The 27,150-nt window shown below is 43.0% G+C and overlaps 1 protein-coding gene across 2 annotated transcripts in view; it reads right to left on the bottom strand.

Annotated features, from left to right (window-relative positions):
- Positions 1 to 10,546: 10,546 nt before the first annotated feature.
- The window catches only part of ZNF385B (zinc finger protein 385B), a 461,571-nt gene continuing 444,967 nt past the window's right edge, over positions 10,547 to 27,150 (bottom strand). For both annotated transcript variants that reach the window (XM_075286074.1, XM_075286075.1), the window contains 4 exons: positions 24,801 to 25,043; positions 22,824 to 23,002; positions 21,407 to 21,508; positions 10,547 to 11,975 (listed from right to left, as the gene is read on the bottom strand). In XM_075286074.1, the coding sequence (XP_075142175.1) occupies positions 11,763 to 11,975; positions 21,407 to 21,508; positions 22,824 to 23,002; positions 24,801 to 25,043 (737 nt within the window). In that variant the 3' untranslated portion in view covers positions 10,547 to 11,762. The remainder of the gene's footprint in view (positions 11,976 to 21,406; positions 21,509 to 22,823; positions 23,003 to 24,800; positions 25,044 to 27,150) is intronic.

Consider the following 27,150-nt stretch of genomic DNA (forward strand, 5'->3'; position numbering starts at 1 on the left):
TGGTGTGTGGTCTGTATTCATTTTAGGGTGTAATGGAGGGGTCATATATACTATTCGTTAATAAAACTGTGTAATTTGGGGTTGTATCTTATATAAATGAGTGGGCATAAAGCTAAATGCTTTGTCTGACGCCTATCAAAATCTTCCTGATGTCCCTTATGAAAAGTAAGACATAAAATCATCTTCCTCCTCAATAACTGAATACTGTACATTTCCTGCAGGTATAGGGTTATGGTTGTCTCCTCAGTATCTGTACTGGACCGAGCCATTGCTGGCATTGATGGCACCTTTGGTTTTCAGTTTACAAGCCCTTGTCTGTGCCAGGTGACCACAGCAGCCATTCATAGGTCTCAGTCTCACCTTGTCACCAGTGTCACGTGGCAGCAGTCTCATGCCATTTGCGATGGGGTCACCACTGAGGCCTGTGGTTAACTATAGTGGTCCTCTTACGCATATGGGACGTCACTGGAAACAGAGGCCCAGGGAGAGGTGAATCATTTCTTTTATGTTTATAGGCCCCTCAGCTATTAAATAATAAAAAAGAGTTGGAAACTTACCAGTTACAACCAGCACATAAAGTTCCGAGCGTTGCCCCAAATCACCTTCCTCTGAGTTGTCAGGTCACCATTTTATTCAGTGATCTGATACTCAGACGCTCAGTGTATTCCTATGAGAGCCTCCTTCTAACTTCCATAGGAATACAAAGGAGTAGATTTACAAGGACTGGCATGACTCACACCAGGCTTCATAGCCCCAAAGCCAGCGAGGGTGCACCTCAAATATGACAAGGCACATGCTTCTTCCTAAATGTAGCAAACCCTCTGCTGTCTATAAACTGGCCTACATTTTCGATATCACTCAAGCCAGATTTCTGGTGTAATCTATGACAAATGCCATTTCGCACGCCACATCCCCTTTTTGCAAAAGAGTTTGAAAACTGTGCAATATTTTTGCACAAAACCACATTTTTGCACAATAACTTGCAATTTTTTATGCCTTGTACACTAGAAAACGGACATACAAGGCATAATAAATCTGGGGCATTGAGCGCCAGTGACAGTGACCTCCGACAGCGTCTATATGTTTGTGGCGAGATCTTGTAGTATCCTACAGACTAGCTGTTACATCAGAGACTGTAACGTGAGCAGACAGCTGTACACAGTAAAGAAAATAACACTCACATAAAACTCCGTCTGGTTCTGATTATGTAATGTTAGTATGGGGCAACCTTATTACATGCTTTCAGTCCAAATGTATTTGCTCATGTTTGGATTCTGCTCCAGGAATGAACTTTTATTACTTAATCTTGGACTGAAATATTGTTGTGAGCCATTACAAATCCAGTGCATACACCCATGTCAATCTTCACCGCTCCTCTACCTCCTCATTTCTAGAAAATCCAGATGTGACCTCACAGTTAACCCCAAATCTGATTAAGTTTGACATTGCAAATGATTTAGTGACGAGTGTTCACTCCATGTCACATGTAAGGGCAGATGTAAGGTGACAACCCAGGAAATCTCTTTATACTTCTCAGATTCTAAAGAAGTTATCCAGTTTCTACTTTCACGGCCTACAGCATAGGTCATCAATAGTAAGTCAGATCAGTTGCATTGATACATCGCAGCTCCCAGTAATATTTGGATGCCAGAAGCTGCGTTGCTCACTTGCCATACAAACTCTAGTGGTGGATTTTGGTAGTGCAGTACTGCCCCATTAATTTTTATGATGCGGTACCTGCACCCACTGGTATAGTTTGCACAGCAAGTTAGCCCCGCAGCCCCCGACACATAGACATTACCGGGAGCCACTCTGTCTCGGTACAGCTATGGGGATCCCAAGTGTCCGCCCACCGCAGATCTAATATTGATGACCTAGCTTAAGGATTAGCTTTCAATATTAGGAACTGAATGACCCCTTAATGTGCCCAGTAAGAAGAAGGCAGATGATAATAGGTAGGTAACAGAGATGTGAAAGGAAGGAAGACAGCTAAGGGTAAGTTTATACATAGTTTTTAAAGGTGATGTGTTGAAGCAGAATCTGCAAATAGTGATATAAATGGCAAAATTTATACAAATAGATCACTTAAAAAACACTTGCATTTTTGTAAATCGCAGCATTTAAATAATAAGTGCAATGCGTTTCTGTCGCAGTCTTTTCTGCAGCATTTTATTCTCCCAGTAGTTCGCTGTATGTGACCTTAGCCTCAAGAGGTTTTCTGGCACAAAATGTAGTTTACATACTGTGACAATTGGGGGTAATTTAGCATCAAAGGTAAGCGGTTTTCCTGGATTTAAAGAGGTGTTGGTGGCGCTGGGTGCCAAATAAACAGCAGATCAGGTAATGTAAACCAAAATAAGTGGCTTTAATCAGCTAACAACAGGAACAAAATAAACAGCCTAGCCCATACACAGGGCAATACCTCACTTCTTGAAGCCTTACTAATCTATTAGGGCAAGATACGCTCTGAGGTTTCTTCTCACCAGTCTGGTTCAAAGTCCTTTCTGGAATCCAGTCCTCTTGGGACTCTTGTCCTCTTGTCTCTAACTGGTCCAAGATCCACCTGCACCTGCAGGTCACAATTTGTACTCTCTCTCTGGAGTTGGGCTCCTTCTGGAATCCAGCCTTCTTGGGACAGACCTCCTGTCCGTCTCCAACTGGTCCACAGTGCACCTGCTCCTGCAGGCCACTAGCAGCCACACTCCCTCTCTGGAGTTGAGCCCCTTTCTCACTCATGGCTGTGGTCAGAGTCCTTTTAAACCCTTTTTTCTGGTTGCTCTACAGTATCCTCTAGGTTCATATGATCACAATACAGATAACCTAAGCACAGGCTAGGACAAAGTATGTGATCTGTGGAGTCTGACATCAGGACGCCACACACATCAACTGCTCCAACAGCCTCCAATCACTGGAAGCTGGTGCAGTAGACAGGGAAGAGCGTGCAGGCTGCTCGTAGTCAAGCAATAGGAGCAGCGCTGCAGTTCCCCTGAACCATCACTACACAGTGGATGGGGCTGCCGCAGCGCTCCTGTTACTTGTATAGAAGCAGTCTGTACACACTGCCCTGTCTATTGCAACCGTTTCTGGTGTGTAGAGCTAATCTGTGTGGGGTCTGAGTGCCGATAGCTGATCGGTGGGGGTCCACTCCTCACAATAGGGGTGCTTTCTCCCATTGAAAATGTAACTATGGTGCTCTTGCTCCATTCATTTCAATACCGGGCGCCAGAAATAGCTGAAGTACAGTTCTTGACTATAACGAGTCCTTCCATTGAATTGAATGGAGTGATGGTGCCCTCTGACTACATTCTCAAAGGGATAAAACACCCCCACTTCCAGGATCGTTGGACACCCACCAATCAGCAATGTGTCCACTAAGCTATGCATAGAAGATAAATAATTTTCATGACATAACCTCTTAATCTCTGCTTTGGCTGCCTGAGTGTCCCACTACATGGTGCCATCGTGATGACTATGATGTGTGCACGGTGCAGACAAAAAATGGTTAGCCATGTCAGTTGTCACAATAATCCATTAATGAATTCCTTAGGCCCGATTGACATCTGCGTTCAGTATTACTTTTGCGGAGTCCACATAGGGACCCCCGAAAGGAATACTGAACACATTGACAAGCGGTGAGCAGTGAAAGCACACGGACCCTGTAGACTATAATGGGGTACGTGTGTTTTCCGCACAAGTCATGCAAAGAGGAAAGTAGTTCATGTAGTTCACAGACCCTTTTATAGTGTATGGAATCTGTGTGCTTTCATTCCTCACCGCTTGCCAATGTGTTCAGTATTCCGTTCGGGGGGGTTCCCATGCGGACTCTCCAAACACAATACCGAACGCAGATGTGAACCAGGCCTTACTGTTTATTCAGTGTTTCTAGTTCATGGCAGTGCGGTAACCTGTAAAACCAAGCCGCTATTGTTAGGAGTATTTAGGTTCTTTAATTTCTATTTTTCTTACCTGGGGAGTTTTTGGCTGCGCAGTGTCTGGGGTGTCATCCTGGCGCTGCGGGGTTGTCCTGTCGTGAGTATTGGTGCACACCTTCTGACTTGCACGCGCGCACTGCTGGTAGGCAGCTTTATCTCCTGGTTGATTAGTCTGTCCTCCCATTTGCACCTGGGAGGAGTGGTCTCTACTCTGTATTTAAACCCATGCCTCCCATGGTTCTGTGCTGAGTGTCGCTTTTACAGAGCTAGGCCTTAGCAGGAGGAGTAGGTGGTGTTCTGGGATAGAGGAAGTTCCGTGGTTGATTTTTGGGAGGTTTGGGTGAACGAGTTGGTTTGTGTGTTTTCCCTTCTGTGTTCACCAATCCTCCCTCTGTGTATAATTGACTGTGTGAGTGAATTGCCTTATCCTTTGATTTCTACTCAGTTTCCCTGTGTTTGTTTCCTAGTGTATGGTTCCTTCCCATATTGGTTTGGGGGAATCCTTTCCCACATTTTTTCTGTGTGCTGCTTGTGTTGTTAGTCAGCGCACACCCTTGTCAGTCCCTGTCAGTAGCAGCTTCACTTGTTCGTTAGGGGTGACCCCCTTTAGTCTCCAGTCCCTAGAGGTCTTATAGGGCATTCCTTCTCCCACTTCCCTCTAGGCCTACGGAATCAGTGAGAGAGGAGCTGTCGGGGTCAGGCTTAGCCTGAGTACAGCCGACCCACACCCGTGAGGCAGGGACCGGGATAGCTAGTGGGAGTAGTGCAGGGCGAGATTCCCTACTGCTATCCCTTAGCCCCGTTGCAGCTACCTGGACTGACATAACAGTACACTCAGCCGGTAAAAAAAAAAAAAAAAAAAAAAAAAAGGTTCGTTTGCATTATGACGGACCTGAAACAGTTGTACCAGGCGGTGCAGCAGATCTCCACTGAGATGGAGGGGATCAAGCTACGAATGGATGCCATCCAAGCTTCTGGCGTATCTCAAGTACAGCAGTTGGCTCAACACACAGCCTCTCAGGTGGAGGGCATACAGAGGCAGGTGAGTAGCGCCCCTGTGGGTCGGCCTCTGGAGCCAAAAGTCAGCTTACCTGAACCCTTCCGAGGTAAGAGGTCAGATTTTTTCCGATTTCAAAAGGACTGTCTTTTGTATTTCCGGCTACGGCCGTTTTCCTCCGGTTCTGAGGTACAGAGAGTTGGGATTATTATTACTTTATTGAGAGATGATCCCCTCATCTGGGCACATTCGTTACCAGCCGACTCAGCTTGCTTACTAACTGTAGAGGCGTTTTTCTCCACAATGGGGTTACTGTATGACGACCCAGACAGGGTACGCACGGCTGAGTATAACCTACGACGTGTGGTGCAAGGGGATCACGCTATAGAGAAATATTGCACAGAGTTTCGTAGGTGGGCAGCAGAAGTACATTGGAATGACCCCGCTCTACTTAGTCAGTTTGAGACAGGGCTCTCGGACCAGGTTAAAGACCATCTAGTTTCTCACCCTGTTCCGGGAGATCTAGATGAGGCCATGCAGCTGGCAATTAGAGTTGGACGGCGCCTCCGGGAGCGTGGAGACAAGAGTCCTGGGGGGCTTAGCCCTCCTCAATTCTCTGTTTTTAGAGAGGACCCGGGGGACCAACCCATGCAGATTGGGGCCAATGTGCGAAGTGCAAGACCCAAGAGTGAAGGGTCCCGCACAGTACGCTGTTTTGTGTGTGGAGGGATGGGACATGTAGCAAGGGTATGCCCCTCCAGAGAATGGTTCGCCAAGGAGAGTAATAACCCCAGGTCTATTGAGGGTAAAGGGAGAAAACCTACTAAGGAGGGAGGTGTGCATATTTCCTGTACTCAGACTGCCGGGTTGACCCTTGAAGGATGGGTAAATGGGCAGAAGTGCCGGATTTTGGTTGATTGTGGTTCGGCAGTCAACCTTATTGACTCAGAGTTTTGTGAGCAATTAAGGGTGAGTCCTTTGGTCTTGGAGTCTCAGATACCGGTGTGGGCTATTGATAAGACCCCTCTACAGCAAGCTGTCATCTCCAAACAGGTGGAGGGTTTGGAGTTTATTGTGGGTGGCCACAGGGAAGAGATTGACTTGTTCTTGTTGTCTAAATTACCAGCACAAGTAGTGTTGGGGTGGCCCTGGCTGAAGCAGCATAACCCTATTATCAACTGGGAGACCGAGTCTGTAGTTTCTTGGGGGCAGGGGTGTAATGGTCGATGTCTGCCCATATCCGTTATGTCTTTGTCTATAGACAATTTGCCTCAAGAAATATGTGAGTTCAGGGAGGTCTTTGAGGAAAGGGCAGCCAAGACATTACCACCACATCGCACCTATGATTGCTCGATTAAATTTATACCTAATGCAGTGTTACCCAAGACAAGGTTATACAATCTCACTATTCCGGAGAGGGAGGCGCTCAAAGAGTATATTGAGGGGAGTCTAGAGGTGGGGCATATTCGCCCATCTAAGTCCCCAGTAGCAGTGGGGTTTTTCTTTGTAAAGAAGAAAGATGGAGGGTTGCGCCCTTGTTTGGATTCTAGGGAGATTAACAAAATCACGGTGCGGAATCCCTATCCCATTCCGTTGATCTCGGATCTATTCAGCCAGATTACGGGAGCCTGCTGGTTTAGTAAAATAGATTTACGTGGGGCATATAACTTGCTGAGAATCAAGAAGGGGGATGAGTGGAAAACAGCGTTTAACACACCCCTAGGACACTTTGAGAATCTTGTGATGCCTTTCGGTCTAACCAATGCGCCTGCGTTTTTTCAGAATTTTATTAATGATGTGCTAAGTGCCGTCATAGGGAGGGGGGTTGTGGTCTATCTGGACGATATACTCATTTACACCCCGGATTTGGAGACTCATTGGGAGAGAGTGAGAGAGGTTTTAGATCTCCTGAGGGTTAACCAATTAAGTGCTAAGCTGGAGAAATGTGTGTTCGCGGTCAATAAATTATGTTTCCTTGGCTATATCCTATCGGACAAGGGGTTCGAGATGGACCCTGAGAAGGTCAGGGCAGTCTTGGAGTGGCCGCGACCCGAGAACCTAAAGGCGGTCCAACGGTTCTTGGGGTTCTCCAACTATTATCGCCAGTTTATCAAGGGATTTTCTGAGGTTGTGAAACCTATCTCGGACTTGACTAAGAAGGGGGCTGACTGTGCTAAGTGGTCGCCAGAGGCGCTAGCTGCGTTTGAAGAACTGAAGAAGCGATTCTCGTCCGCTCCCATTTTGAGACAGCCGGATGAGAGGTTGGCCTTCCGAGTGGAGGTGGATGCCTCCTCGGTGGGGGTGGGAGCAGTACTTTCTCAGGAGTTCGAGGAGGGTACGCATCCCTGTGCCTTCTTTTCTAAGAAATTCTCTGCCTCTGAACGGAATTATGACATCGGAGATAGGGAACTACTGGCAATAAAACTAGCGTTCGAACATTGGCGTCATTTCCTGGAGGGGGCCAGAAGGCCAGTCCAGGTATTTACTGACCACAAGAATTTGATTTATCTTGGGTCGGCGAAGAGATTAAATGCACGGCAGGCCAGATGGGCTCTATTTTTTGCGCGGTTCCATTTTAACGTGACTTATGTGCCGGGTTCAAAGAATGTTAAGGCTGATGCTTTATCCCGGTATATGTCGACTGAGGAGGAACGAGAGGCGCCTGCCACTATTCTTGGGGATGGAGTGGTGGTAGCAGTATTGGGCGCGAAATTGGAGAAGGCCTTGATCGAAGCGCAACACGCTGCACCTTCCAAGATACCTAGAAACAAGCTTTTTGTCCCAACTACTCTCCGACAAAGTCTCCTGAGGGAGTGTCATGAGTCGGTTCTTGCTGGTCACCCGGGGGTTTCAGAGACCATGAGATTGGTGTCTAGGAATTTTTGGTGGCCAGGGTGGAGTAAGGAGGTCTTGCAGTTTGTTCAAAATTGTTCGGTCTGTGCAAGAGCCAAGGCGTCGCATACCCGTCCCCACGGTCTTCTACATCCATTGGAATCTCCTAAGGCACCTTGGACTCATCTGTCTATGGATTTCATCACGGGCCTTCCGGTGTCTAAGGGTTTCACGGTCATTTGGGTAGTCGTTGACCGCTTCATGAAAATGTGCCATTTGATCCCGTTTTCCAGGCTGCCATGTGCCAAGACACTATCTGAGGCGTTTATTAAAGAGATTGTAAGGTTGCATGGTCTTCCTGAGGAGATCGTTTCGGACAGGGGACCGCAATTTGTGGCTAAATTCTGGCGGGCTTTTTGCAGCAGGTTGGGAGTTACACTGTCGTTTTCCTCCGGGTTTCACCCAGAGTCTAACGGACAAACAGAGAGGAAGAATCAGGATGTGGAACAGTTTTTGAGGTGTTTTGTTCGAGAGAACCAGAATAATTGGGCTGCCTTTCTCCCCCTGGCAGAATTTTCCCTAAACAACCATGATTCCAATGCCACAGGTACCACACCTTTTTTTTGCTCCGGTGGTAGACATCCTGTTTTCGGAGTATTTTCTTCCATTTCTTCCCCAGTTCCGGAGGAGGAGCTATTTTCTAAAAAGCTGCAAGGGGTATGGTCCCGTATCCGAAAGAATCTGGTGCGGGCGTCGCACCAGGCTAAGGTCCAGGCGGATCGGAAGAGAGGAGAGTTGCAGTTCTTCCCTGGTGAGATGGTTTGGTTGTCCACCAAGAATATCAGGTTGAAGGTTCCTAGCAAGAAGCTGGGTCCCAGATTTGTGGGTCCTTTTAAGATCATCAAGATGGTAAATGAAGTGGCGGCGCAGCTGCAACTACCTAAAAGGTGGAAGATAAACCGGGTCTTCCATGTCTCCTTGTTAAAGAAGGCCAAGAAGGGAACGTCTCCAGTTAAGATTCCACCAGTTTCTGAGTCCGGGGAGTATGAGATATCCCGAGTTCTGGATAGCAAATATGTTCGGGGGAAGCTATGGTATCTGGTAGCATGGAAGGGATACGGTCCTGAGGATAATTCTTGGGTCCTGGAGTCGGATGTGTCAGCTCCCAGACTCGTGGAGAAATTCCACAAGGAGTTCCCGAAGAAGGATGCTCCTAGAGAATCCGGAGTCTTCTCCTTGAGGGGAGGATCCTGTTAGGAGTATTTAGGTTCTTTAATTTCTATCTTTCTTACCTGGGGAGTTTTTGGCTGCGCAGTGTCTGGGGTGTCATCCTGGCGCTGCGGGGTTGTCCTGTCGTGAGTATTGGTGCACACCTTCTGACTTGCATGCGCGCACTGCTGGTAGGCAGCTTTATCTCCTGGTTGATTAGTCTGTCCTCCCATTTGCACCTGGGAGGAGTGGTCTCTACTCTGTATTTAAACCCATGCCTCCCATGGTTCTGTGCTGAGTGTCGCTTTTACAGAGCTAGGCCTTAGCAGGAGGAGTAGGTGGTGTTCTGGGATAGAGGAAGTTCCGTGGTTGGTTTTTGGGAGGTTTGGGTGAACGAGTTGGTTTGTGTGTTTTCCCTTCTGTGTTCACCAATCCTCCCTCTGTGAATAATTGACTGTGTGAGTGAATTGCCTTATCCTTTGATTTCTACTCAGTTTCCCTGTGTTTGTTTCCTAGTGTAAGGTTCCTTCCCATATTGGTTTGGGGGGATCCTTTCCCACATTTTTCCTGTGTGCTGCTTGTGTTGTTAGTCAGCGCACACCCTTGTCAGTCCCTGTCAGTAGCAGCTTCACTTGTTCATTAGGGGTGACCCCCTTTAGTCTCCAGTCCCTAGAGGTCTTATAGGGCATTCCTTCTCCCACTTCCCTCTAGGCCTACGGAATCAGTGAGAGAGGAGCTGTCGGGGTCAGGCTTAGCCTGAGTACAGCCGACCCACACCCGTGAGGCAGGGACCGGGATAGCTAGTGGGAGTAGTGCAGGGTGAGATTCCCTACTGCTATCCCTTAGCCCCGTTGCAGCTACCTGGACTGACATAACAGCTATTAACTAGAAACTCTGAATAACCAGTTTGTAAGGAATTTTAATAGAATACTGTGCCAGCTGGCATGGGCACCCAGTTTTAATACGATCCTTGACCGACTGTGGTCGTATCTTTATATTGCTAACAATATTTAACCAAGTATCTGTATGACCTGGATTAGACCTCATCCTCTTATGGGTTTGTGATGCCAGTATATTGAGACTGCGCCCATAACTAGAATACACCAGTCTATTCACGATTTAACATTCTCATATATAACATTGGGTTGGCACCATTAAGCAGATAATTAGGATTATTTGTGATGCTGATACAGATTAGGGAGGGCAATTTTAAAGCGACAGTCTAAGCAAATGTCACCTATTATTTGGCTTATTTTAGGTCAGAATTTGACTTCAAAACTTGGATGCATTTTGCACTAAAGTCTAGATGCAACCGCAATAGTGAGCCACTGAGATATGTGATGTGTATCTGAGATGCTCAAAGTAAACGTATATTTTTTGCTATGCATTTTTTTTTAACCCTTTCCAATTAACCATTCCAGTTTGTTAACTTCCGAATTCCTATTGTGCACTATTATTTTTTCAGGCAATGCCTAACTTGTGATGTCTGGTGCTGCCACCTAGTGCACCTATAGGGGAACAACAGCTACAATAGCAATTTAAAAAAACACAGTATATGGAGATTTCTTTTGGATGATATTTTATTGAAAAGGTACATTAAAAAAGTACACAGAGATCGAAACCATTAATGACCGCAGGAAAAAAAAATGCTCTAAATGAATGTGCTTGAAAAGGCTCTCTTAGTCTTTTGTGCTCCATTGTTCAATGTGCTGCGACAACCTAAACATTGCAAACGTTACCCTTTTCATTGAATACATCTTCAGTAAAACGCCAGTATTACAATAAATGTTTAGAAATAAAAAAAGGAAAGATATTCGACTAGAAATACCTTATACTCTGTACATTATTGCATTAAGGAGCCACAAAAAAACCAAGTGGCTAGAATAAAAATAAAGAAAATAGCTTTACAACAGAAAATAGACCATTTCGAAACCTTACAAAACTTTTATTACCTCCGTACGAGACTAATGAAATGTTCTGCGAGATCATCTAACTTTCTGGTAATATATATTAAATATATATATATATATATATATATATATATATTTGCTCTACTTTTCCGGTATTTTAGCTGATTCGTAGACTAAAGCATCTGAAGAGCGTAGATAATTTCTCTCGATGATAATAGAATGTAATATGGCTTTTCTAGGTTGGATCATCTATCGAAACCGGAACGCAAAAATGAAAAAATAAAATTGCATCAAAGCTGAGTTGCCTTCCATTTGTAACACAGCATTTAGATTCTAGAACTATACAAGACACAACAACATTTGGGTCTAGAACAATACTACACGTTCCCTGTAAACTTTTACGAGTTGATCACATAGAATAATACTTTATGTTAGCCACTGATTTGGTGTTATCCACAATAAAGCACTTTTTTTTTTTTTTGTTTTTTTAGTCTATACGTTTTACACTTCAAGATGGACATTTGGATTCCAAACATGTATTTACATCAAAGGACTAGGAAGACCCCCATTTTCAAGTCTGCCAGGAAAAAAAAAAAAAAAACAAAACAAAAAACAAAAGCATTCGCTGATGATACCGAAAAAAAAAAAATCACAGACAAAGTTGCGAAAACGATCCTACGTGAACTTGGAAAGAGCTTGCTTTTCACAACACGGACTGCAAGTATTTCAGTGATTGTTTACTGAGCTTTTCATCATGGCAAAGGATGGCTGAGCCTGTGTGCTCTCTGATTTTTTTCAGACGGCCCTTTAAGAGAAGCAGCGACAGTGCAAGGAGTCTGTAGGTTCTAGTCCTTTGTCCATTCTTAGCTACTACCTATGCTCTTAATACGGTGCAAACAGAATGGAGGCTGTAGTCGCTCGAATGGAGGCGTGTGCTGGTCTTAAAAAGGTAGGGGGTAACCCAGACCCTTGAAACAGAGAACTGTGGGGTCGGGGAGGTAAGGACAGGGTTGACGTTACTGCTGCTGCAAGGGGTGAAGACAAGAAGGTCGGTGTTAAAGGCTTGATCACGTCTTTCTGGAATGCCAATTTTGCCTGAAAAATAAGAATAATGTTTCATGAGTTAAATAAAAAACATCACCTACTGATATATTTTATTCTGGGGATAATATCACTCCTTAGGACAGATCTCCTTCTCAGGCATATGGAGACTTACAAAAGCCTTTTTCGCTCCACTGGAGGATTTTGATATATTTTATGTCAATTTTTTCAGGATCTCTTTGTCCACTGGTACCAATTGCAATGGTCCAATAAAACGTAATGGATTATTACTAGCTAATATATTCAGAATATATCAAAATATATGATAGGTACCAATTACACTCCCCTGTTCACAACCATGTGTACATACAGCTCTTGTATCTTATATAAGTTGATCAAAGTGTTGGGAGTTTCACTACCCCCTTCCCCCCAATAAAACACAATAAAGAGCGTTGCACTCATGTATGGCCACCACATTAACATTACTAACTACACAGGGGACAGGAAACCCCTATTCTGTCCAATACATGGGGGTTCCATAGATGGCCACACAATGCACCATTAGTACTTGACTGTCTCTGCTCCCATGTTATATACCACTCCTTATCTCTCTGACATGGAAAGTGCATGTTAGCAGCCACCAGACACAGACAAGCATTCCTGCCATGGCTTTTCCCGCAGTGCTTTTTACTGCGGCCTGCTACATGGGGCCTTAGCCTCAATCACATAAGTAAATGAACCCTTAGAGATCACACCCACCTTTTAGCACCTTCACTAAATTTTTGTGTTAAATAATTTCATTCATATCTTTATAGGTGTCTGTTTATCTTATACAGAGCACCAAATCCCCTTTTTACGTTCACATGCAATAAATGATACAATTCTGAATTTCTGCAGCCACCACTAGAGGGAGCTCATACCCTACAGATCTAAAAGGGTTATCTGGCTGGATTAATACAAGATAAATTATAAACAGATTAGATTGATATAACAAAGGAAAATAAGTTATACTCACCTTACTGATCCCCATTGCTCCTATTATAAGGCTTATTTGATCCCTGCTGGTCCCTACTTTCTGTTCCCACATGACTATTTAGACGATCACTGTATGCAGCAACAACTTGTGTCAGCTACTGAAGCCAATGACTGCTTATTTTCTGTGGATGTAGAGACCAGCAGGGACCAAATGAGGATCGGTAAGGTGGGTATAACTTGTTTTATTCTGTTATATCAATGTGATCTTTCTATAATTTAGCAGAATAAAATAAGTTATACTCACCTTACCGATCCATATTGCCCCTGTTACAAGTCTTCCTTCACCCCTGCTGGTCTCTACTTCTACAGAAAATAAGCAGTCATTGGCTACAATAGCTGACGCAAGTTATTGCTGCATCCTATGATTGGCTGGGCAGTCATTTCCTGTGTGTCGAGAGGGAAAAGGAAGTAGAGACCAGCAGGGGACCTGCAACCAGAATTGGTAGGGTAAATGCACCATTCTGAGCCCTAAATATAATAACAGTACAATATACAGCATTGTGTAACGCTCCCCCTTACAGTGGATGCCAAAATTTCACAGCCCAATATTACAACTACGTTTATACATTTGGAACTCAAGCCTTATCTTTATTAATGAGGTTTTTCTACTTTTCTGTTACGGTCCCTGTATAGCCATTCACTTTAATGCAGTACTAAATTATCATTCATGACAAGTGACATTTAAGATGAGATATTAAAAGACACTTTCCATTATCACATTTTCTTCTTTAAATTATAAAGGCAAAGGAAAAAAAAAACATGTTAAAAACAGAATTTCCAACTTAAAAGAAATTGCAGGTATAATATTATCTCGGCTGCCTGTGACCCTTACTCTAATAAAATGTCGTAAATGTAAAATGTTGATAAACTGGAATATTTAATTATGGTTGTTAAACTGAAGCAATTAGCACTTCCCGAGTATTGCATGGAATAGAATCAATGGAATAAATGAATTTGCCTTTATTTTCAGAACACAATCTCTTCACACCTGTACAGGGGATTCTTTGGAAACGTTCAGAAAGCCTTTCATTCTGCTGAATTAAACCCTGCATTCTGCAATACAAAATGGGGCTGTGTTTTTTGTACTAGACCTGTTTTGAACTGCTATGCACATAAAAGGTAATTTCCTTTTGTTTGCTGCTGTACCGAGGTGGCACAATAGCTCCTATAATTCTGTGTGTTGCAACATGGTGCCAGCATGTGCCAACATGTTATAATTCTATAAAATATACACTCACCGGCCACTTTATTAGGTACACCATGCTAGTAACGGGTTGGACCCCCTTTTGCCTTCAGAACTGCCTCAATTCTTCATGGCATAGATTCAACAAGGTGCTGGAAGCATTCCTCAGAGATTTTGGTCCATATTGACATGATGGCATCACACAGTTGCCGCAGATTTGTCGGCTGCACATCCATGATGCGAATCTCCCGTTCCACCACATCCCAAAGATGCTCTATTGGATTGAGATCTGGTGACTGTGGAGGCCATTGGAGTACAGTGAACTCATTGTCATGTTCAAGAAACCAGTCTGAGATGATTCCAGCTTTATGACAAGCCGCATTATCCTGCTGAAAGTAGCCATCAGATGTTGGGTACATTGTGGTCATAAAGGGATGGACATGGTCAGCAACAATACTCAGGTAGGCTTTGGCGTTGCAACGATGCTCAATTGGTACCAAGGGGCCCAAAGAGTGCCAAGAAAATATTCCCCACACCATGACACCACCACCACCACCAGCCTGAACCGTTGATACAAGGCAGGATGGATCCATGCTTTCATGTTGTTGACGCCAAATTCTGACCCTACCATCCGAATGTCGCAGCAGAAATCGAGACTCATCAGACCAGGCAACGTTTTTCCAATCTTCAATTGTCCAATTTTCGATGAGCTTGTGCAAATTGTAGCCTCAGTTTCCTGTTCTTAGCTGTAAGGAGTGGCACCCGGTGTGGTCTTCTGCTGCTGTAGCCCATCTGCCTCAAAGTTCGACGTACTGTGCGTTCAGAGATGCTCTTCTGGCTACCTTGGTTGTAACGAGTGGCTATTTGAGTCACTGTTGCCTTTCTATCAGCTCGAACCAGTCTGGCCATTCTCCTCTGACCTCTGGCATCAACAACGCATTTCCGCCCACAGAACTGCCGCTCACTGGATGTTTTTTCTTTTTCGGACCATTCTCTGTAAACCCTAGAGATGGTTGTGCGTGAAAATCCCAGTAGATCAGCAGTTTCTGAAATACTCAGACCAGCCCTTCTGGCACCAACAACCATGCCACGTTCAAAGGCACTCAAATCACCTTTCTTCCCCATACTGATGCTCGGTTTGAACTGCAGGAGATTGTCTTGACCATGTCTACATGCCTAAATGCACTGAGTTGCCGCCATGTGATTGGCTGATTAGAAATTAAGTGTTAACGAGCAGTTGGACAGGTGTACCTAATAAAGTGGCCGGTGAGTGTAGGTACACAATACTGTGCAAAAGTAGGAAAAAATGCCACAAAATAAGATGCTTTCAAAAATAGAAGGGTTCATTTATTTTTTGTTAATTAACAAAATGAAGTGAATGAAAAAAAAAAAAAAAAGAAATCTAAATCCCATCCATATTTGATGTGACTGCCCTTTGGAGGCGGAGACCTGGAAGTGATGATCATCCGGCCCCCGCGGAGCCCTGATCTCAACATCATCTAGTCTGTTTGGGATTATATGAAGAATCAGAAAGATTTGAGCAAGCCTATATCCACAGAAGATCTGTGCTTAATTCTCCAAGATGTCTGGAAAAACACCCCTGCTGAGTTATACAGTCCTCAACATTGAAATTTCCAAACCAAGATATAAAAGTCTTTGGTACTATATAAATTACAGGATTGAAAGCCCATAGTAGGAAGTTTAGGCCATGAATGCTGCCCACAGTAGCATGGACAACATGCGGCCTGGAGTTGTCCTGTTTAAAAATGGTTCCTTTAGGAGAATGGCAGTTCCATGACAAAATCAATGTAACTGAGCTTTTACTGTACCTGAAATGTTAGGATTACCATACATTATGCCACTCTACACCTTAATCCTGGGAGTTGGACCTGTATGGCGTTGCCCACATGGTCTCCAGACCAACCACTGGCTATCAGTGCATACAAGACAAATGCAGAAATCATCACCTAAGAGAATACACTCTCATTACAGCCTCTATTGCTGTCTTGCTATACAACATGGTAGCCTTTGAGGACGGTGGCGTGAGGTCAATGGAACACCTGTAGCTGGATGTTTGGCTTGTAGTCCAATATTACAATGGTCCCATATGTGAGTGCCACAATGTTTTTTTAAGGGAATGAAATAAAAGTTTGTCAAGTTTTATCTACTGGTCGGTGAGTGCCCTGTCTTTTTCTATGTTTTTGACAATGGTTGGTATCACTGTCATAGATTTAGGATGTGACATCCAATTTCACTTGCAGTCCACAATGGATCACTAAGTACCATTTTCCAATCAGGCGATCCATCCATGCAGAGGATCGCCATTGCACATCTCTTGCTATGATTCCAGTTAGTCCTTGTTCTCCCAACCTCCAGGTATGCAATGTTAGACAGTGGTGACAATGCAAAGTGAGCTGCCAGGGTGATAACCTCTCATTTCAAGGATTCTGAACCTCTCATTTTGTGACAAATATAAAAATCAGTATAGGAAGTTTTAAAGCTCTTTAACCACTAAAGGAGCCTTCACACAGAGTATACGCTCCGCTCATTCTGAATGTAAAACCCATTCAGAATGAGCGCGTAAAAACCAGCTCCTATTGATTTCTATGGGTGCCGGCATACGCGCGTATCACATTGAAAGCAATAAGGAAAAAAGCCTCCCGTTGATTTCAATGGGGAGCGCACGTATGCCGGCACCCATAGAAATCAATGGGAGCTGGTTTTTACAAGTTTTACGTTCAGAATGAGCGGAGCGTATACTCCGTGTGAAGGCTCCCTAAGGGTATGTTTACACGGCGGAAAATGGATTCCGCGTGTGAACATACTGTGCAGCTAGCCGCAACAGAATGCCAATGCAGTGCAGTAGCATCCTGTCACGGAATTCTGCTCCAGATTAGGCCCGAATGAATGGGCCTAATCGGGAGGGAGTCTCACGCCGCGGACAGAATCCTCAGCAAGATAGGGTATATTGCTTCTTTTTTCCATTACTAGCTGGTGGAAAAAGGAAACAAGTGGCTTCCATTGAAGTCAAGGGGAGCTATTTTGGCAGGCGGATTTTGAGGCGGATTCCGTGTCAAAATCTGGTGCCAAAAAAGATTTTGGGGCAGATTTCACACCTGAATCCAGAGCAGATTCTTTCTAGAATCCACCTCCCATTGTTTTCAATGAGAGGCAGAGTTTGTCGCAGAACGTGAAAAAAAGAAGTGTCCTTCTCGTTCTCTCCGTGGACTGCGGATTCCGGATCTCGTTGCTGCTAGACCGCGGTGAAAATACTGCCAGTGGAAAATGAAGAGGAAGATATAAACTACAATATAAACATACCCTAAAATAGGTATACTTGGATGGTTTAAGTTTTCATCTTGCTCTTCTGATTCCATTTAATACATGACTTGTGCTCCTTATTGCTGTTTTAATAGTTCTGATTGATTTGATGGACTGTATTATATGGTGATTTGAGAATCTGTCTGCATTGTGTGAACACGAGGTGACTACAGATTGCAGAGGATGATAAGGTATGACACATCTGGTGAGTCAGCCAGTCAGTCCTCACACATCTCACACGCGGCCTGTCTGATGCCGCTACCACAAGTCATTGCTTGTTAGCTAAGGAGATATCTGCTGTTGTCACTGATATCACACTGTAGATAGATAGGCAGCTCAAAGCTTTGCTTGGCTAGAAAAGAATAAAAGAATACTGATCTATTCAATAGAATTCATTTCAGACAGATACGTAGGTGTGGATAATAATGTGGGATGAGAATGGGAATGGGGTCCAATACCTGGGCGAAGAGGGGGCTGTTCTATTTTTAAAGGGATTTTATAATAATAAAAAAAAACCCTGCAATGTCAGCTTTGTTAGATGACATCGCTATGGTCAAATTTCATTATACTTGGGGCTCATGTAGAGTCAGCAGTGACATGAAAATCCATCAGAGTAACAGCAATGTGAATATAAAAAGTCCATAGGGTCCATTCACAGAGAGGAAAATGGTGAGGAATTTGGTGTGGAATTTCAGCGCTGAAAAAAAAAGTCTCCCATTGACTAGCAGAAAAAGGAACCCATTGAAGTCAATAAGAGGCTTTTTTACAGCGCTGAAATTCCACACCAAATTCTTCACCATTTTCCTCCGTGTGAATGGACCCTTACATTCTTGACAAAAGAAGGTCAATTAGAAATAAATACGAAAAAAGAGGCGATACACCAAAATAAAGTAAGAAAAAAAAAAAAAAAAGTGTAATTTATTTAATTTGCAAATATCAGCTCCTCATTCGGGAGAAGATATGTGTCTCAAACAAAGCAAGATGGCTGCTGCATTATAATCTGTGGTGTATTCAGACCCCAGATTATAATAGGTGGAGGTTCTGTGAGAGATGAAAAAAAATAAACATTCATACTTACCTTCCCTTATTTTTTCGGGCCTCTTCACAGCATCCGGCGCTCTCACGGTGACATCTTGCGCTCTAGGTCACCACTGGTGACCCAATCACAGGCCTCACGTGGGTACGCCGAGCGTCATGATGTCATGATGGTTTTGGATCTCCCCTCCTGGACTTTAATAATGTAAGTAACGATCCATCGGATACCATGAACAAATTCATTCTATGATGTATGCAGAAAAGTGTTTTGACTAGAGAGATGCGAGTAGTATTCGATCGAGTAGGTATTCGATCAAATACTACGGTATTCAAAATACTCGTACTCGATCGAATACTACTCACTATTCGAATGGAAAAATTCAATGCAGAAGCAGCGTTGATTGGTCGAATGCTATACAGTCGGTCAATCAACGCTGGTTCTTCTCCTATCTTTAGAAGTCTTCTCCGTGCAGCTTCCCCATAGCGTCTTCTGGCTCGGAATTCACTCTGCCAGGCATCGGGCCTGGGCAGAGCCGACTGCGCATGTCTGCGCTACAAGAAAATGGCCGCTTTGACTGTAAGAGGCCATTTTCTTGTACTGCGGGCATGCGCAGTCAGCTCTGCCCAGGCCCGATGCCTGGCAGAGTGAATGAAGAGCCGGAAGATGCCGCGGGGACGCTGCAAGGAGAAGACTTCTCGGAGAATCCAGCCCGACCCTCACTCGTGGACTTGGTAAGTTCAATTTGATCGAATGTTGCCTACCCCTGAAACGAGCATTTTTCCCCCATAGAGTATAATAGGATTCGATATTCCATTTGAGTAGTCGAATATTGAGGGGCTACTCGAAACGAATATCGAATATCGAACATTTTACTGTTCACTCATCTCTACTTTTGACGGGAGACTTATATGTTGCACTTTTCTTACAAGTCAATAAAAGAAAAAATTAAAGTTAAAAAAAAAAAATCTAAAAAAATATGGAATCCAAGCTCAGGACACAAGGCACAGCATCATAGTGTAATACTCTCCCTTGTCAAGCAATGCCCTGCCATGTTGTACGAGAATGTTCATTTAAAATGATAGTGGTGTGAGCACTTGAAGTACGGTGTTTCAGTGCTTTTAAAGACCTCCACTTTATTTCTAAATTGCAGAACCTCTTTCAATATGTCCTCCTATATTACAAGCCTGATTGCATCTTTTTTCATTTTCTTTTAGTGCGGAGTCTGGTTCAGCGGGTTGCTGATTGGAGCACTTGACCCCTGCGGAGAGCACAAAGGAGTGGCTAGCTACAGTCAAAGCTATTACAGATTCTACCGCCGAGGCTACACAATATTGAAAGTTTTCTACATTCTTCCAAATGCACTGGAAAGTCCATCAAGAGTACATTTAAAGCAAATTGCACACCAGTATGAAATGCATTAGTTAATGTACTTTCAATTGAAGCAAGTGCACCTTACAGTATGTTATGTTCTATACAATACAATCAACTGTGTAATAAAAACGTCGGGATGTAAAGAAAGATACAACAGTAACAATTGCCTGAACCCATTTTGTACCCATTTCCGTACATGTCCCCAGCTGCTGCTGCTATATAAAATCAGAAGAAATAGATTAAACAGTTTTCTTCGCTGTTCGCTTTACCACCAATTTTTTTACTAAGATATTTTAAATGGACCCTGTCAGCAGGATTTACCCCGTGAACAGTTTCCCCCACCATTTGTGACCTGCAACAATCTTTGTAAAGTTCTATCCATTAGTCAGTTGTAGGTCTATATACCTTATAAACAATACTTTGTAAGGGAAGGCTTTAAGGGTTGTCCAGGAAATACAGAAAAAAATAAATCATACTAATATGTCCCCGACTCTCTGGTGTCTTAGGCCACAGTCCGGGACTTGTTCTGGCAGAAGTCCTCGCCACACATGACCCTTGAGGCCAATAAGCAGCCTAAGGATATTAACCGGGACGTTACAGGTGACATATGTGTCTGATGTTCTGAGTCCTTTCCTTAGGCTTTTGAGGCCACTGTTTGTTCTAAGTGGTCACATGCAGCGAGGACTTCTTTCTGAACAAGCCTCTGGATCAGACAGTGGCTGGGGACATGGGCATGTTAGGAGCCAGTGTCAGAAGTGTTTTTTTTTACTTTTCACCTGTACTCACCATTTATGTAAAGTTGAGTTGCAATAAGGTATGCGATTCTCCGACAAATAGATATAACTGTATGAAGATCTCTTCAGGTTCCAAAAACTGGTAAACATGGTTAACAGGGGTAAATTCTATAGAGTGGTCTCCTTTAAACCTAGTGTGGATTGTATGACCTTCTTACCATGTCCTTTAGGGAGCCTTCACACGGAGTTATGCTGCACTCATTCTGAACTTAAAAACACATTCAGAATGAGCGCGTAAAAAGCAGCTCCCATTGACTTGAATGAGAGCCGGCATATGTACGCTCCCCATTGAAATCAATGGGAGGCTTTTTCCCCTATTGCTTGCAATGTATTACGCGCGTAATAACTTTATAGATTCTCATCATTGTTTGGAACTGGATGTGGTCAGAGATAAAACTGTTAGGCTGAGGCCTCAGCTTGCAGAAACACAACTTTTTTTGTTGCAGATTTTGTTGTGGTTTTTCGAGCCAATGCCAAAAATGGCTACAAAAGAAATGGGAAATCTATAGGAAGTTCTTATACTTCCACCTTCTGCTCAATCCACTTCTGGCTTTAGAAAAAAAAAAAAAAACTACAGCAAAATCTGCAACAAAAGGCTGAGTTTTCGCAACGTGGGGTCTTAGCCTAATACTGGATAATTCCATATGTTCTCTATGACTTTGTGCTACTCAGTGATTCAGCTATTCTTACCTTATTCTACTGAGATCAAAAGTTTTCCAGGTTGTATATAAGTAAATGTACTTACCGCTAAAATACTAGGGCTGCGCTGAAGTTTGTTGTATGGGCTGTATTTAGGCTTCATTGGCTTCCCTGCTACTCTGTCCTTATGTCTTCTGCTGGAGATGTGCTGAAATAATAAACCAATTTAGTTGAAATCAATGTGTACAAATCTATGTTATGTCACACCATAGAGATGTATCAGTAGACCGTGTCAAATTAATTATAATTAACCCCTGGAACTAGTATAAATTATAACACAAGTCTCATAGCGGCAGTCAATTTGATTTTCTGGTGCACGGCCTGCCAGAAAATGCGACAAAGTTATTAATAAATTTAGTACATCTTACTCCAATACACTTTTGACCTACGATTAATATACAAAAAGCTAGTCTTGGTAAGTCTGAACCAAGGAGTGGTGTGGAAAAAGCTTAAGGACTTGTTAGTTCCTTCCTCCTGGAATTGGGGTGGTCTCACCCCATCTAGTTTGAAAGCCAAATGGGTCAGAAATTTCTATTCTTCAATATATATTATGGTGGTTAAAGACATGTCAGGAGTGGTAACAGGTCGTTTTCGAGTAACTTCATGGGAAACACCATCAACAGTTATATTTAAAATGGAATATAAAACCAACATAAAGGATTCAATTAACTCATCTAGACAACTCCTGTCGGATGCCCTATTAGAAGACATGACATCATAGATGGTGTCCCCTATTAGCTAGGACAGAGACCTGCTGGAAACAGCAGATCTCCCCTGGTTGACTAGGTAAAGCCATGTTTAACATCATCTCCCAGTCAGTATTGGACTGGACTGGATTGGACTGGGGAATCACTATTCAGCTACAAGCTGATATAACCTCACACTTGGTCAAAGTTCCTAAAATGTCTCCAACATAAATGTATTTTTTCAGCACTAGCTTACTACCTAGCCAATACATCTGACTGTTCTGGGGTACTGTAGGATGTACAATGGGTATACTGCACCATGCCAGGGTGAACTGGGGCCCACCTGGCTTAGGGGAACACTGGGGGATTCACATGTTCCCTGTGGACCAGTCTGGGCCTGCTCCCAGTCAGTTGAATGGGTGCAGAGCAATACCATAACCCCTTGCAGTATTGTGGCAGTGACAATTTGTAGCTTATCCTAGATCTAGCAGTGGGACCTTCATGATCAGCTCATTGTTAAGGGAGTTGGAAATTGGGAAAGGATTGTCCACATGGTGTGAATTATGGTTCATGAGTCATGTTTAGACAATTTGGCTGACCAAGCCACCTAATGTGTATAGATGCCACCAGATTGCTGAGCCCCAGCAAACACCGTAGAATACACCATTAGGAATTATAGTGGAGTGGAAACTATGACCAAAAGACAGTAAAAAAAATTGTGAGCTGCTGACTAGAACTATTTGGACAGGTCTCAGTTGAAATATTTCTATACGTTACCTGTTTAAGTTGGATTTCTGAATTTACATGGACATCACAGATTTCACAATGGAAAGTTTTGTTCTGTAGTCCTGAACCTTTGCTGCCGTTTTGGAGTTTTAGTCGGGATCCAGACCTGGGATAGGACTTAATTGGACCTGCACCATTGCGAGCCTCTAGCATCGTCTTGTGTTTGGAACCTTAAGATCATAAAGCAGAATTATTCTTAATAACTTTTAGATATGAAAGGCATTGTCCCACAGTTGTCTTATGACCTATCCATGGGATAGGGGATAAATGTTTGACCGGGAAGGGGTGGGGTGACTTCCAACGGTCAATAGAACAGAGATTCTGCACTGGGGCTCCACTCAATGTCTATGGGGCTGATCGAAAGTGCTGTTCTTGGCTGTCTCTGTCAGTCCCATAGACTTGGAATGGAATCAAGTTGTTAAAAATTCAGCTGTTTCCTATTTATACCACATCCTGGAACATTATGTGATGACAGATATTATCCTTTTAGTCTCCTTAGAGGTTGTCATCCAGATTTCATACAATGCAAACAGTTTTTGTTGCAATTTATAGCTGATTCAGTCTCTCCACAGTAAACAGAATAAAATAGCAGAAAAATATAAAAGATGTGGTTAACTTAAAGACTTTGAATACCGTGTATACTACACATCATTAAAGGGGTTTTCTGGGCAAAAAATGTTTTTTTTTTTTTAATGTCTGTTAGTTCTATTAATGGGTTACTAAATGCACCCATATACCGTTAGCCATGTTTTGAATGATTTCTGGGTGTCTCTGGGAGCTCCTGGTATCTCCTGCATTTTTTTTTACATGGTTTCTTACTGCTATGTAACTTCCTCACTATCCCCTCTCACCTTACACCTCCCTCCTCTCTCTCTCTCTCCCATATACCCTCTCCATATCTCTCTAGCTATTCCACGCACTACTAGCCCTTCCCTACCTACTCAGCCCAACCTCCGACCCCATTATATACTTACCTCTCTTCCTTCCATTCTTCTTCCTGCGTGACAGCTTATCCTTCTTTATTGATTCTGCAGGCACACGCTCTTCTCCAGCGCTGCTCTGCTCTCTGCAGCGAAGATCCACCTCCAGTTAGAAAAGAAGGAGGAGCCAGCCCGCAGGAAGAAGTCTGGATGGTAAGTATGATGGGAGGTGGGAGTAGTAGTGACCAAGTGGTAAGAAACAGGATGTACTGAAAAAGTTATGGAAACAGCATAACTAGATATGCTCTGCATTTCTGTAGCCCCAACTCTGCTCTATTGGAGTTATTGGAACAGTGTAGAGTTGCACCACTCAGTTATTCTCGTAAATCCACAGGGGCCAGGACTTGGGCGCAGTTAATCCCATCATGGCAGCGATTTGCTGCGATGGGAATAATCATTTGAGTAAAATTCCATTTGATAAAATTCTGTTCCCCTACAGCCACCAGTAGAGGATAGCCCAAGGCATACAGGTTTTTACAGTTCCCATCAAAGTCCATAAAATACCCCTAGTGGTATTGTAAGACAGTGTTGATCAGGGGTGAATTAAGACTATCATGGACCCTGGGTTGAATGAAGGTTGTGTGTCCCCCCCCCCCACCACCACCACCAGGATAAAATTTTCAGGACCTTTGAAAAGTGGGGAAGCTAATTCTCAATCAACTCCTAGGGTTAGGCAACTTTCAACTTTCAATGGCGACAAGGTACAGGAGTGGGAACTTCACTGTGAAAAAGATGCCGCCTCACTATGCCAGGTGTAGAAACACACTGTACACAGAATGATGCTGCCCCCTTGCTTGTGGGAACACTAGTTGCAGTCATAAATTTATTTCCAGGTACTTGTAAAATTCTTTTTCCACCATAGGTCACTTCTACGTTCCATACACTTGTTAAAATTGGTGACAGATTTAAATCTTCCCCCACGGTGGCCATATTATAATCCACTACTATTACTGATAACAATACCAAGTGAAAAAGAATTGTACAATACCTGTGTTATGTGCCTCGAGCTGTGACAAAGAGTTGACTGCTACTTTGCATAGTGAACAGTACAATAACTTCTTGGCTTTCTCTTCTTCTGATTCAGAAGTGGTGATCGCACTGCCATTGGTGCTCTTCACAAGTGCTGCCGGTAATACTGCCGCTAATGTAACCTCCGACTTGGCGATGAACGACCGTATCTCAGCCATGTTTTGGCTAACAGAGCTGGTGGCTTTTAATCGTTCTTCATCTCCTAGAAAGAAGAAAACACATAGAAGCTATTTAGCCACTGTCCACAGACCCGTCCTCAAGTATTCATCTTGGGCTTTTATTACGGAGGACATTTGACATTTACAAGCAATTACACAGAGATGCAAACTGTTTGAAAAGGAAGAATCGTGTTATTCATCCATCAGCAGGACAAGGGTCCACCAGTATAATTTGTCTGATTATTCTCTTTTGTACATAAATGTCCCAGCATCATTGTCACTTTCAATGGATGACTAATTCCCAGTGGAAAAAATAGAAGGACAACCTGTAATTGGGAATTTCGAGGCGTGCAATATTGGAAATATTAACCCATGTGGACAAATTCTGTAAAAATACCAATGACCAATTAATATTATAGGACATGCTATGATTTCATATTGACAATGCGGATACCAATATTCCTTACAATTCACAAGTATGATGAACATACGGTAAATTATGTCAAACCATATGTCACCAGTGAACACAGGGGCCGATTTATTATAGGCTGGTCTAAATCTATTTGTGTGTCGGCGCAAGATGTGCCAGCATCTTAATAATTTAATAAGTTTATAGCAGATGTGAAGGGCCGAAATGGCCCCATCCTAGCCTGCTCGATTTTCACCCACTTTTCTGAAACGTGAGGACTGGGGCACAAAATGGGCACAATTTTTGCACAAAAGCAGATACATGTGCTACAAAAAGTGCCAGTTTTTCTTGCCTTGTGCACCTTAAAACTGGCATCCAAGGCATGATAAATCGCCCCCAAAGGATATATAAACAATGGGGAAGATTTATCATTGAGGGGAATTTTTATAGACAGTTTTGCTACTCTGCATTGCCAGAATTTAACCAAATCTACGAAATGTTGCACTTCAGGCATGAGATGTTAATCCACTCTCTACCACACCCCCTTACTAGAATGCGAAAATTTTTGCACACTTTTAAAAAAGTTGCATTCGATAAATCTCAACAAGCTATCTGCACCAGCTTTTTTTTAAAGTGGACTGAGTGGTGTAAAAATGTAAACTGTTGCATTTTTTCCCCAAATAACCTTAAAAAAATGCAAAAACCTATTTTGAAACTTTTTACAGCATGTAGAGTTCTGTAGAACTAGATAAATTTGATTGGATGTTTTCAATGGAGATACTTTGACAATATCTTTTACAATAATCTCATTGGAAGAGGACATCTCAGTACATACAACCCATTCATATCTATGTCTGCACAACAATGATCATTAAAACTGCGCCAAGCTGATGAGAGCAAATACATCGAAACAGCTGTCCTTGGCTGAGAAGACTGTATCTGGTATAATTCCAACATCATTGCAAACAAAGGCCTCTGAGAAGGTTGGCATGATGTTAAAGGGAGCGCCCTCTATAGGTTTGTTTGACTGAGACTCTGTCTTCCTAATTACATCATGGAAGATAGACTTGCACATTCTCAGTCAGCGCTCTCTATTGGTGTGCATACTTGAGGCACTGGCATCCTAATTACATCATGGAAGTCAGATTTGCATATTCTTCCCATTAAAACATAGCAATAAAGCAGGCAAAGTAAAAAGAAGAAATGAAGATTCAACATCTTGTGTGTCATCCATGGTTAGGGAGTGACTACATTAGCAGTCGTGGCAACAGTCAAAACCTTGAACTACAATTGTACATTTATCACAGCAACACAATCTTTCAGAAAAGCATAAAAAACTATTCTGTCTATGGTTGATAAAGGTCTTATCCTGAAAATGAAATATGCTCTAGGACTGCATGTAAAAGCACAGCACTAGCCAAAATGCAGATTATCTTTGAGTTACGGTTTTACATTCATCTGTAGAAGTGATAGACTTAGCTTTTATCTATATCACATCATATTCACATCTGACCATGAACATCTTCCAAGTTTCTTCCAAAAATGATTATCAGTAAAAGTCTATATAAAAAATGTCATAAAATAAAGTCAAATTTTGATGAAAAAATATGGAACTGACTATCTTTTAATGGCTAGCACACTGACCCCCATGCTTTTCTATGACCATATATATATATATATATATATATATATATATATATATATATATATGGGGTTGTGTAGGTTCATAAGCATGTGTGCAG

The sequence above is a fragment of the Leptodactylus fuscus genome, chromosome 8, assembly GCF_031893055.1.
Source record: "Leptodactylus fuscus isolate aLepFus1 chromosome 8, aLepFus1.hap2, whole genome shotgun sequence".
Lineage (NCBI taxonomy): Eukaryota > Metazoa > Chordata > Amphibia > Anura > Leptodactylidae > Leptodactylus > Leptodactylus fuscus.